The 11,656-nt window shown below is 56.0% G+C and overlaps 1 protein-coding gene across 4 annotated transcripts in view; it reads left to right on the top strand.

Annotated features, from left to right (window-relative positions):
* The first annotated feature begins 6 nt into the window (after window positions 1-6).
* Man2a2 (mannosidase alpha class 2A member 2) overlaps window positions 7-11,656 on the top strand; it is a 21,479-nt gene continuing 9,829 nt past the window's right edge. For 3 of the 4 annotated variants that reach the window (XM_004623309.2, XM_023710559.1, XM_023710573.1), the window contains exons 1-19: window positions 7-453; window positions 1,377-1,526; window positions 2,112-2,369; window positions 2,440-2,584; window positions 2,678-2,849; window positions 3,222-3,349; window positions 3,587-3,760; window positions 4,101-4,287; window positions 6,579-6,756; window positions 7,021-7,223; window positions 7,376-7,558; window positions 7,681-7,795; window positions 7,896-7,963; window positions 8,073-8,238; window positions 9,081-9,317; window positions 9,827-9,949; window positions 10,201-10,315; window positions 10,569-10,702; window positions 10,834-10,975. In XM_004623309.2, the coding sequence (XP_004623366.1) occupies window positions 1,395-1,526; window positions 2,112-2,369; window positions 2,440-2,584; window positions 2,678-2,849; window positions 3,222-3,349; window positions 3,587-3,760; window positions 4,101-4,287; window positions 6,579-6,756; window positions 7,021-7,223; window positions 7,376-7,558; window positions 7,681-7,795; window positions 7,896-7,963; window positions 8,073-8,238; window positions 9,081-9,317; window positions 9,827-9,949; window positions 10,201-10,315; window positions 10,569-10,702; window positions 10,834-10,975 (2,860 nt within the window). In that variant the 5' untranslated portion in view covers window positions 7-453; window positions 1,377-1,394. The remainder of the gene's footprint in view (window positions 454-1,376; window positions 1,527-2,111; window positions 2,370-2,439; window positions 2,585-2,677; window positions 2,850-3,221; window positions 3,350-3,586; window positions 3,761-4,100; window positions 4,288-6,578; window positions 6,757-7,020; window positions 7,224-7,375; window positions 7,559-7,680; window positions 7,796-7,895; window positions 7,964-8,072; window positions 8,239-9,080; window positions 9,318-9,826; window positions 9,950-10,200; window positions 10,316-10,568; window positions 10,703-10,833; window positions 10,976-11,656) is intronic. The other variant, XM_023710554.1, reaches the window with a different exon arrangement.

The following is an 11,656-nucleotide window of genomic DNA, read 5'->3' as shown; positions in this document are numbered from 1 at the left end:
GTCCCTGTCGCGGTCCTTGTCCCCGCCCCGCGCTGCTGGCCCGGCGGCCCCGGCTGCAGTCGCGAGGTGCAACCGGGCCGCTGAGGCCCGGGCGGCCGAAGCTGGTGCCACGGTAACCCGGGAGCTGCGATCGCGGGCTCGGGGGGCCGGGAGGGGTGCGGAGCCGGGCAGGTGCAGCCCCACCCGCCCGGCTGCGAGGGCTAAAAATACTGCCCGGAGACTGCGGAGCGGAATCCGATCGCGCAAAGTAGGGCAGGGCGCAGAGCCGGCGACAGAGCGGCCCGCAGGCCTCGCCCCGGCTCCAGGACCCGAGCGCTGCCGGCCTGGCGCAAAGTTTTGCACTGTAGGAATCAGTGCTCATGGAAAGAATGTAAGACTGGCTATGTGTCGCCAACGGAGCTCGGTTTTTCTTTTTCCGCTACAGGGGACTGAACCCAAGACCTCGCATGCTAGGTGAGCGCGCTACCCCTGAGGTGCACTCAGCCTTCTTTTTCGTTTTTTCCCTTTCTTTTATCCTTCCTTTCCTTTCTTTTGTCTCTTCCTTTCTTCCTCCCTCTCTCCCTTTTCCTGCCTTCCTTTTTAGAAATGTATTCTGTGTTCTTATCGAGACAGAATCTGTGCCAGGCAGTTTCTACTGAGACTGCTCCCAGAGGACCGGGGAAAGAGAATATCAAGCCTCTTTGGCCTCTGGCTGTACCTTTATTTTATTTTGGAGTACTGAGGATTGAACCGAGGGCTGTTGCACTGAGCTGTGTCTCCAGCCCCACCCCCCTTGAGACATAAGCCTTTAAGATACTCAGGCTGGCCTTGAACTTGTGATTCTCATGCCTCAGCCTCTCAGAGTGCTGGGATTATAGTCATGAACCACCATGCCTAGTTATGGCTCTACCTTTAAATCAGACAAAATAGAGGCCAGTGTATTCATCAGAAAGAGATGCACATGGCCAAAGAGTCTGGCCAGGCACCAAGAGCCAGACCTGAGGGGAAGATGGTTATTCCCAGGAGGTTGGGACCCTCACCCTGGTCCCTGAACTATTTTATTAGTTTAGTTTAGCCAAGGGAAGGGGTGACAGCACCTCGTGGCACAGCTGCTCCCTGGGTCCAGGCAGGGCCAGACCCAGGTGTGCTATTAATTGTCTTTTTGGATTCTTAATGAAGAGAAGGAAATCATGGTTGAGTTGGGACCCACAGCATGTGTGTGTGTATGTGTGTGTGTGTGTGTGTGTGTGTGTGTGTGCGCTGCTTAGCTTGCTTTTGCTGCAGCCAGAAATAGGTATTCCTTGGGAACCCCTGGGGAGCTTACTGGGGTATGTGGTAGAAGGACCACCAAAAGGGCTTTTGCATGCCAAAGCTACAGATGGCGTCTCCTCTGCCAGGTGCACTTGGAGGCCAGAATGAAGCTGAAGAAGCAGGTGACGGTGTGCGGGGCTGCCATCTTCTGTGTGGCTGTCTTTTCGCTTTACCTCATGCTGGACCGGGTGCAGCATGACCCTGCCCGGCATCAGAACAGTGGGAACTTCCCCCGGGTGAGTCATGCCTGGCTGTTGATCTCTGTGTTTACAAGTCACCTGGGCTTGGGTTGTCACCTAGATGGAGAGTCATGTCAGCCCAGGCAGGTGTTTGTCCCTTTCTTCTCCCTCCCTCCCTTCTGTGGTGCCAGGGATCAAACCCAGGGCCTTGTCCATTCTAAATGCCAAACATATGTTCTACCACTGAGCTTCATCCCCAGCCCAAGTAGAAAGCAAAAAAAACAGGCAAAAGGACGAAGAAATGGCAGCTGCTTTGTCCTCCAGAGTTCTCAGCAGACATTGCTAATGGATTGCAGCATTTTCTCCCATTAAGCCCTGATGTGATGGATCCTTCTGGGCACTGTGCTTCAGATTGGCGGCACCAATCACTGCGCGTGAGGTGAAATCTTTGCCATCTGTGAGCTAGGGAATTCAGGGGCTTCCAGGTGAATCAGGCCTCAGTAGTGATGTGCACAGGACCTATCATCCCTGGAGGCTTTGTTCTGGCTTCTGCCGAGGGAGAAGGCTCACAGACAGGCCTCAGGTGTTCCTTAGGCAAACACTGTGGCTGGGGCCTAAAGAGCGTTCTGGTTTTCTTGGCAGAGCCAAATTTCTGTGCTACAGAACCGCATCGAGCAGCTGGAACAGCTACTGGAAGAGAACCATGAGATCATCAGTCACATCAAGGACTCAGTGCTGGAGCTGACGGCCAATGTGGAGGGCCCACCCGCCCTGCTGCCCTACCACACGGCCAATGGCTCCTGGGTGGTGGCCCCAGAGCCCCGGCCCAGCTTCTTCTCCGTGTCGCCCCAAGACTGCCAGTTTGCTTTGGGGGGCCGGGGCCAGAAGCCAGAGCTGCAGGTAAGAGAAGGTGCTGGCAGCAACCTACAGTGGGTACAGATGGGGCACTGAACTGCCCTCCTGTCCACAGATGCTGACAGTGTCGGAGGAGTTGCCCTTCGACAATGTGGATGGCGGTGTGTGGAGACAGGGCTTTGACATCTCCTACAGCCCGCACGACTGGGATGCTGAGGACCTGCAGGTGTTCGTGGTGCCACACTCCCACAATGACCCAGGTGAGCCTGCGGTGTGGGCACCGGGAGGTGGGGGGAGGATGGGCAGCTGGAGGAGGAGGAGGTGTCCTCAGGGGCCCCTGTGTCGGCCCCCAGGTTGGATCAAGACCTTCGACAAGTACTACACAGAGCAGACCCAGCACATTCTCAACAGCATGGTGTCCAAGCTGCAGGAGGACTCCCGCTGGCGCTTCCTCTGGGCAGAAGTCTCCTTCTTCGCCAAGTGGTGGGACAACATCAATGCCCAAAAGAGGGCAGTAGTCCGAAGGCCAGTGGCAGGGGGGGAAGGCCTGGGGGCTGTCATACAAGTCCTGGGCAGGGTGGGCATGTCTTGCCATATGCTGTGATGTTGGCATGGCAGGGAGCCGAGGCAAAGATTAGGGTGACAGTGTGAGGGTTACTAGTGTCAGAGACACCAGTTGCTATGGCATCAGTGGGGAGAGGGCATGGAGCTACGCCCTGGGAGCATAGACACCATCCTATGTTATGCAGGTCCCAGCTGACATGGGGTAGGCTGGTAGGCAAAGAGAGCCAGTATTTGTGCTCTTGGTCTCAGGTTTGGGTACAGACACTGGCATTGTCTGGTTGGCAGAGCTGGACACAGGTCCCTGCCCCATCCTGAATGTGGCTTCACCTATAGGCTGGTGGGAAACGGGCAGCTAGAGATCGCGACGGGAGGCTGGGTAATGCCCGATGAGGCCAACTCCCACTACTTTGCACTGATTGACCAGCTCATCGAGGGACACCAGTGGCTGGAGAGAAACCTCGGTATGTCTAGGACCAACAGTGGAGGTCGCCCTGCGGCTGGGCCTGGGGTCCGGTGATAAAGGGCAGTAAGGCACAGGAGTTGACAGGAGTGGATCCTTTCTAGGCTAATGGGGGCCTCGTGTAGTGTCATCTTCCAGTCCCTGCCAAGGCAGGAGCTGGAGTTCCACTAGCTGGGCAAGGCCGAGGCCAGGCCCTGTGACTCTGAGGTCTTCAGGGTCTCTGTAACCCCATGCCCAGGTGTGACCCCGCGCTCCGGCTGGGCAGTGGACCCGTTCGGACACAGCTCCACCATGCCATACCTGCTGCGCCGTGCTAACCTGACCAGCATGCTGATTCAGAGAGTGCACTATGCCATCAAGAAGCACTTCGCGGCCACCCATAGCCTGGAGTTCATGTGGAGGCAGACATGGGGTAAGGCCAGGCAGGGCAGCAGGGTCTGAGCAGTGCAGCTTTCTCTGAGGAAGAGCAGGAGGGTCAGCAGTATGAACCCATGGTCCCTCAGGTCCCCCTGCCAGAGTGGTCTGTCCTTCAGGGGAGGGGAGGGTCACACTGACCTCTGGCCTCTGTGGGGCCCCCGTGCACCCTTCAGGACCCTGTGTTCTGTCCCCTGCTTACAAGTCACACAGCCTGGGTCCCGCTAGAATTTCGCTGTCTGTCAGAGCTGCCTTTAGATCCGTGCCCTCTGGACGTCCCTGTCCCTGGCTACCGAGGCTGCCTGCCGATGGATGACTGCATGGTGTGTCTTCTGCAGACTCAGACTCCAGCACAGACATCTTTTGCCACATGATGCCCTTCTACAGCTATGATGTCCCGCATACTTGTGGCCCTGATCCCAAGATCTGCTGCCAGTTCGATTTCAAACGGCTGCCTGGTGGTCGCATCAACTGCCCTTGGAAAGTGCCGCCCCGGGCCATCACAGAGGCCAACGTGGCAGAGAGGTAGGCATCAGCTTTCAGCCTGACCTGGGCATGGTGTTGATTTTTTGCTCTACAGAGGAACCAGGAGGCCTGGCCTCTGGTCTGAGCTGTTCAGTGCTGGGGAGCCATGCAATGCCAGCCTCAGCTGGAAAACAGAGGGCGGGCTCAGGTACGGGCTCTGCTCCTTGCAAATCTTCCTGGAAAACTGGCATGGCACTCAGGAACCACCTTTCCCAGAAAGCTCTTACTGTCCCCAGCGGGCATGTTTTTCCCATATCTTGACAGACTGTCAGAGCCAATCAACTGATCAGAGGCAAATGGCTTGTAAATGGGTACAGTTCCTTGCAAACCTCAGGCTAATAATGTGCCTTTCCCTGGCTCTGGTATTCTGACTTGGCTGGAAGTCAGCAGAATCCTGTGTGCAGGGACCACAGCCCACTGGCATCACCACTTAGTCTCCCAGACATGGCCTCCGGCCTCCCTGTCCCCTTTGAGAGAATAGTTAAGGCCCTCCAGCCATGTCTGTGTGGCAGAAATCACCCCACCCTCCCTGATAGTGCTGGTTACCCGTGAGCTAAACAGCAATTTAGGCAGAACCTTAAGAATGTAACAAGTTGAACTGGTTTTTATGTGACCTGGAGGGAAAGAAAGTGGTCTTTTGTTTCTAGAAATCTAAACACTGATTGCAAGAAGCACCGCTGGCTGTTTAAGGAGGCATGACTCCTAGAGCCCCAGCTGCCTTCTCTGAGGCTGACTTGGCTCTCAGAGAGCAGGCCAGGGGGAGGGATAGGGCTCCCTGATCCCAGAGGCCCCCCTGGGCCACGAGGCTTCCTGGGCCCTGATAGAGCAGGCATGGGTTTTCTTTGAGGAATCTCTCTTGAGAACAAAATAGAGGACAACCCAGGCCAGCACAGATGACTAGAGGAGTGCCCAAACCTTGCTATCCTTCAAAGGACACTTAATAGGTGGATCTCAGAACAGGAAAGTGGCAAGGGCTAGGGATGTAGCTTAGTGGTCGGGCACTTGTTTAGCATGTTCCATCCCCAGCACCACAAATAGTAGTAGTAGTAGTAGTAGTAGTAGTAGTAGTAGTAATATCAGGAAGGAATGTCTAATGTTGTGCTGTACTGCTCTAATTTTCTACTGCCTTTACCTATTATATGGAGAAAAAAACCCAGAGGTCTATGCATATCCTGTGTGTATGTATAGTCCTATGGTGTGCCAGGCACTACTGAAAGTACTTAAATATTAATACGTTCATTTTAATTCTTGTAACATTGTGAGGGCTAATGATACCAGTAAGGCTACTTGTGTTATCTGATATTATTCTCATTTTCCAGAAAGAAGCCCAGGAGGGTTACCTAGGGTTACTCACCTAGCATATGTGGAGCTGGTTTGGGCATAATCTGGCACCAAAGTTCTGGATTCTTCTTTTTTGGGGGGGTGAAGGTGTGGGTGGGTGAGTGCAGGACCTTTGCACTGAGCTATAGCTCCAGCCTTTTATTTTATTTTATATTTTTTTTTATTTTGAGGCAGTGTCTTGCTAAGTCACTAATTTGTATAGGCCTGGCCCAAATCTGAGGTCCTCTTGCCTTGGCCTCCCAGAATACTGGGATTACAAGAGGTGTGTACTGCACCTGGCTGATCCTGGGCTCTTTTACCCAAGGGTGGCACAACTTCACTCACTCAAGCTTCAAACCAGATGGAATTTATTAGACAGAAAGTCTCCACTCTTGACTTCAGAAGGCAGAACAGGAAGTTCAGGGTTAAATGGCTGTGCTGAGCTACACACACAGAAAGCAGGGAGCATGGCCGCAGGTGACCTCAGGCTGCTCCTGTGGGCGGTGGGGCAGGGTTTGGTCCCAGAGAGGTCTGACTGCCCTGCACACCCCTCCCTGCTTTATGCAGTTCTGAGCCTCTGATTCAGGATGCTGGCCAGAGGAATACATTGTAACTTATGCTGTAGGGGCAGGGTTTGATGGAGAGAAAGCTCAGGCATTTTTTTTTCCTTTGGTGGAACTGGGGATTGAACTTGGGCCCTTGGGCTTGCCAGGTAAGCACTTATTCTACTGAGCCATCTCCCCAGGCCCCAGGCATTTTTGATGTATGTGGAGGATAATTGTGGGAAAGGATGCAGAGGCAGGGTTGGAATCGAAGCCCAGCATAAGGAGGGATTGTTCAACAAACACTGGGTGTCAGGCACCGGTTTCCTACTCTAGGCTGTGTCCCTGACACTCGCCTGGGGTGGCTCCCTTCCCTGATCTCTCAACTCTCAAGCTTCCCATGAGGCTTGTGTCTTGTCCTTCCTCCAGGGCAGCCCTGCTCCTAGACCAGTATCGGAAGAAGTCCCGACTGTTCCGAAGTAATGTCCTGCTGGTGCCACTGGGTGATGACTTTCGGTATGACAAGCCTCAGGAGTGGGATGCCCAGTTCTTCAGCTACCAGCGGCTCTTTGACTTCCTTAACAGCAAGCCTGACCTCCACGTGCAGGTGGGAGCTCTGGCTGGCATGGTGGGGGCTCCTAGTGCTACAGACTGGGGCCTTCCCTGGAGGACCCCTGCTCCCCACAGCTGGCCCCCAGAAGAGATTTGTTACCATTCTTAGTCTCAGGATTTATTCCCAGGGTCTCGGCTTTCCTGTGAGGCACAGAAAAGTGGGACGTAGTTGCCCCCACCCCCAGCTGCTGTAGCACTGGTGGCCTGAATTCCCAGGAGGCCGTGCAACTGATGGGAGATGGTTTGGGGGTTCCCACAGGCCCAGTTTGGCACCCTCTCAGACTATTTTGATGCCCTGTACAAGAGGACTGGGGTGGAGCCAGGGGCCCGGCCCCCAGGGTTTCCAGTGCTAAGCGGGGATTTCTTCTCCTACGCGGACCGTGAGGATCACTACTGGACTGGCTATTACACCTCCCGGCCTTTTTACAAGAGCTTGGATCGAGTCCTAGAAGCCCACCTACGGTGAGATGCCCACCACAGGCTCGGGGGAGTCAGCCTTTGTGTTGCAGGCCAGCTGGGCCTGCAGGAGACAAGGTGGCAGAGGAGTGACAGGAAGGGGAAGAGGAATGGCCTTTGTGAGGGGCAGGTGGCAGGCAGTGGCCCTCTCTCTGCAGGGGGGCAGAGATCCTGTACAGCTTGGCTCTGGCACACACCCGCCGCTCTGGCCTGGCTGCCCAGTACCCATTGTCCGACTTCACTGTCCTGATGGAGGCCCGGCGCACTCTGGGGCTCTTCCAGCACCATGACGCCATCACGGGCACTGCCAAGGAGGCTGTGGTGGTGGACTACGGGGTCAGGTGGGTGCCGCCTCCTCCCTCCACAGCATTTCCCGCACCTATGGCTGCAGAGGCTGTTCAGTGGGCCGCTGTGGCGGGCCAGGCCCTGTGATCATCTCCTGGCCCCTGTGCTGTTCACACAGGCTTCTGCGTTCGCTCGTCAGCCTGAAGCAGGTCATCATCAATGCAGCCCACTACCTGGTGCTGGGGGACAAGGGGACCTACCATTTTGAGCCCGGGGCACCCTTCCTCCAAGTGGTGAGCCCCACTGGGTCTGCTTGGGGTCCTCTCTTGCTCTGGCCAGATGGGGAGAAGGCCTGCTGCCTGACGCCCCTTCCCTCTGCCCGCTTTGTTCCAGGATGATGCCCGCTCTAGTCATGACGCCCTGCCAGAGCGTACAGTGATCCAGCTGGATGCCTCGCCCAGGTGAGTTGCACTAGGCCAGGTGCCCCGGGGTTCCCAGCCCCCTCCACACTCTGCACATGTCCTCCACTGCAGGTCCCACAGGCCCCACCCTGTCACCTTCCAACCCCAGGTTTGTGGTGCTCTTCAACCCACTGGAGCAGGAGCGGCTTAGTGTGGTGTCCCTGCTAGTCAATTCACCGCATGTGCGGGTCCTGTCGGAGGATGGCCAGCCCCTGCCCGTGCAGATCAGCGCCCACTGGAGCTCAGCTACCAACATGGTCCCCAATGTCTACCAGGTGAGGCAGGGCTCTGTCTGCAGTGGCCTCCCCTCAGTGCCCCATCACTCACCTCCTATCTCACTGCTTTGGCCCATCCTACTGTCCAGTTTGGCATTGAGTGTCTTTGGAACAGAGGCTGCTCAGAGGACACTCTTGGGCATTGAGTCCTTTAAAAGGTAGATAAGGGCTGGGAATATAGCTCAGCAGCACAAGCGCCTGCCTGGCAAGTGCAGGCTCCCAAGTTCGAGTCCCAATACCAACAATAAATAATAGTGAAAGTGCCAGTTACAATACCCCATGGTTTACTCATTCAACAAGTATTTATTTACTGATTTGTTTGAGACAGGGTCAGTCTTGTTTGTTGCCCAGGCTGGCTGCAGACTCCTGGGCTCGGGTGGTTTTCCTTCCTCAGTCTCCCAGAAGGCTGGCACTGCAGGGGCGTGCTACCACACAGCGTATGCTTACTGGAAGCCTAATGTGGCTTGGTAGGGTTTGTTTTGTTTTTGTTCAGTACAGGAGATTAAACCCATGGCCTTGGGCTGAACTATAGCTCCCGACCCTTCTTAATTTTGAGACAGGGGCCTTGCCTGGGCAGGGCTCATGTCCAGTCCTCCTGCCTCAGCCTTGCAGATGCTGGGTTTACAGGTGTGGGTCACCCTGCCTGACACTAGTTTATAGTTTTTCAAATGTCATTTGAGAAACTGAGAAAGCCTGACCAATAAGAAGGGGTGCTCCAGAGAAGAGAACAGAGGCTCTGGTAGGTGCACGACTTGCTTGGGCTCTCTGTTAGGAAACAGAAGCCGAAGGCTGGGACTCCCAGAACCTCAGCCCAGCCTGCGTTCTCACCCCCATGCCTGCAGGTGTCCCTGCCTATCCGCCTGCCTGCCCTGGGCCTGGGTTTGCTTCAGCTACAGCAGGGCCTGGACACGCACCGCACACTGTCCTCCTCTGTGCGCATCTACCTGCACGGCCAGAGTCTGTCAGTCAGCCGGCACGAAGCCTTCCCCATCCGGGTCATCGACTCAGGTGGCAGTGACTTCGCCCTCAGCAACCGCTACATGCAGGTCTGGTTCTCAGGCCTTACCGGGCTGCTCAAGGTAAGGGGCCAGGGCTGCTGTGTAGGGTCTGGAGTGGAGGAGGATGCATGTGCTGGTGTGGCCATGCCTGCTCCACCTTGAGTGATGGATGGCAACCCGGGCGTAGGCTGTCTCAATGCCCAGCCAGCCATCTTGGAAAGCTGGGTGTGTTGGCTGTTACTGTGATAGACATGTGAGATCAGTGACATAAAGAGCTCAGGTTCATGTTTGCCACAATGTTAGGAGTTCTGGCCCCTGGCCCAGTGGACCTGCCTACGGGAGCAGCACATGGTGGTGGAAGCGGTGGCAGAGCACAGCGCAGGCAGGACACAGGAGACAGGGGAGGGGCACTCCAGTGTCCCCAAACCTCCTCTGGGCCCTGCCTGTTAATTTCCACTCCTCCTTGCAGCACCCCCAGGCAGCAAGCCGTTCACACAGGGCCTCTGGGAAGCCTTAGACTCAGGCTGTAGCCCCGGGCCGGGCCTGACGTGTTGGCATGGGGCCAAGGGTCAGGCTGTGGTTTTTGACAGAGCATCCAAAGAGTGGACGAGGACAGGGAACAGCGGACAGACGTGGAGCTCCTCGTCTATGGTACCCGCGCGTCCAAGGACAAGAGCGGCGCCTACCTCTTCCTGCCTGATGACCAGGCCAAGGTACGTGGCGGGCTCTGGGAAGTATCCTTGACAGTTCTGTGCAGAGGGGCACAGTGCTTCCAGGGTGGTCGCTCCCTCCTGAGGTCTTACCTGCTGCCTTGGAAGGGAGGAAGGTGGGTGGGGCAGCAGTCACAGTGGGGCCCAGGGTGTGGGGCCATCTCATGGGCGAGCATATCTTCTGACTGACCTGGGGCTGCTAACGGCTTGGCTGGCTGTGCCTTGGGCTCAGTGGCTGCCTCCTCTTTCCCCAGCCCTATGTCCCCAAGAACCCGCCTGTGCTGCGTGTCACTGAAGGCCCTTTCTTCTCAGAGGTGGTCGCTTACTATGAGCATGTTCACCAGGTGGTCCGACTGTACAACCTGCCAGGTGAGGAAGGGTTGCAGAGGAAGTGTGGGCCCCATGGGCTGTGACACATACCCTTGCTTCCCATCTGTGTTCACACATCTGTTCCCAACAGATGGAGCTTTTGAATCAGGGATGCTTAGTGTCTTGGGACAAGGTCATCAGAGATGCTGTCCCTGAGACTTGCTGGGAAGTTGGGCAGCATGTCCCCAGGGTGGTTCAAAAGCTGTGCTGCTCTGCCCTTCTCCCCATGTCTCCCCTGTGTGCCTGTGCCCAGGGGTGGAGGGGCTGTCTCTGGACATGTCATTCCTGGTGGACATCCGGGACTACATCAACAAGGAGCTGGCCCTGCGCATCCACACGAACATTGGCAGCCAAGGCACCTTCTTCTCAGACCTCAATGGCTTTCAGGTAATGTCTGAACTCCCTGGGGCAGAATGGGGACTCTCTTGGTGGCCCTGACAAATGAGGCGAGTGTGATCAGGGATCCTGAGGGCCCAGGCAGTCTCCAGAGGCCCTTGACTCACTGGGCCTGCCCACAGGTGCAACGCCGGCAGTATCTGAAGAAGCTGCCCCTGCAGGCCAACTTCTACCCCATGCCGGTCATGGCCTACATCCAGGATGCTCAGAGGCGCCTCACACTGCACACGGCCCAGGCCTTGGGCGTCTCCAGCCTCAGCGATGGTGGGTAGGGAGCAGGAGGCCTGAGGGGGTCTGAGAGGAGAAGCAGCTACCCACCATCGGGGCCTGCCCCTGCCACGACCTCCCTTCTTCACTTCTTCCCTGTTGTCACCTCCCCATTGGAGAAAAGATGGGGGCACATCCACAGCTGCTGCTATTCTCCTTAGAGACCCAGTCACCGTCTCTGCTGATACAGGCAGTGGGTGGGGTGGGGTCCCTTGGGAGGCACCAGGTACTGAACGGCAACTCTTAGCTGAGAGGTGTGACCTTGCTCCTGGCAGAAGTGCCTATAGGAACAGTTTGAAAGCATATCCAATATTTTATGAAATAGTTAGGAAAAGCAAAAGAGAGGATGATTTTTCTTTTAATCCCCCCACCCCCCCAGTACTAGAGATTGAACCTAGGGCCTTTCAGATTTTATTTTGAGATATCATTGCTCTAAGTTCCCAAATATCCTGGGTGAACTTGAACTTGTGACCCAGGGTGATGGAGTTAAGTTGCTGCTGCTGCTGCTGCTGCTGGTGATGGTGGTGATGGTTCTTTCCTCTTCTTCTTCCTCCTCCTCCTCCTCCTCTTCCTCCTCTTCCTTCTCCTCTTCCTCCTCCTCCTCTTCTTCCTCTTCCTCCTCCTCCTCCTGCTCCTCCTCCTCCTCCTCCTGCTGCTGCTTCTCCTCCTCCTCCTCCT

Source organism: Octodon degus, unplaced genomic scaffold, assembly GCF_000260255.1.
Source record: "Octodon degus isolate 3935 unplaced genomic scaffold, OctDeg1.0 scaffold00002, whole genome shotgun sequence".
NCBI lineage: Eukaryota > Metazoa > Chordata > Mammalia > Rodentia > Octodontidae > Octodon > Octodon degus.
This window is presented reverse-complemented; position numbering and strand designations above follow the sequence as displayed.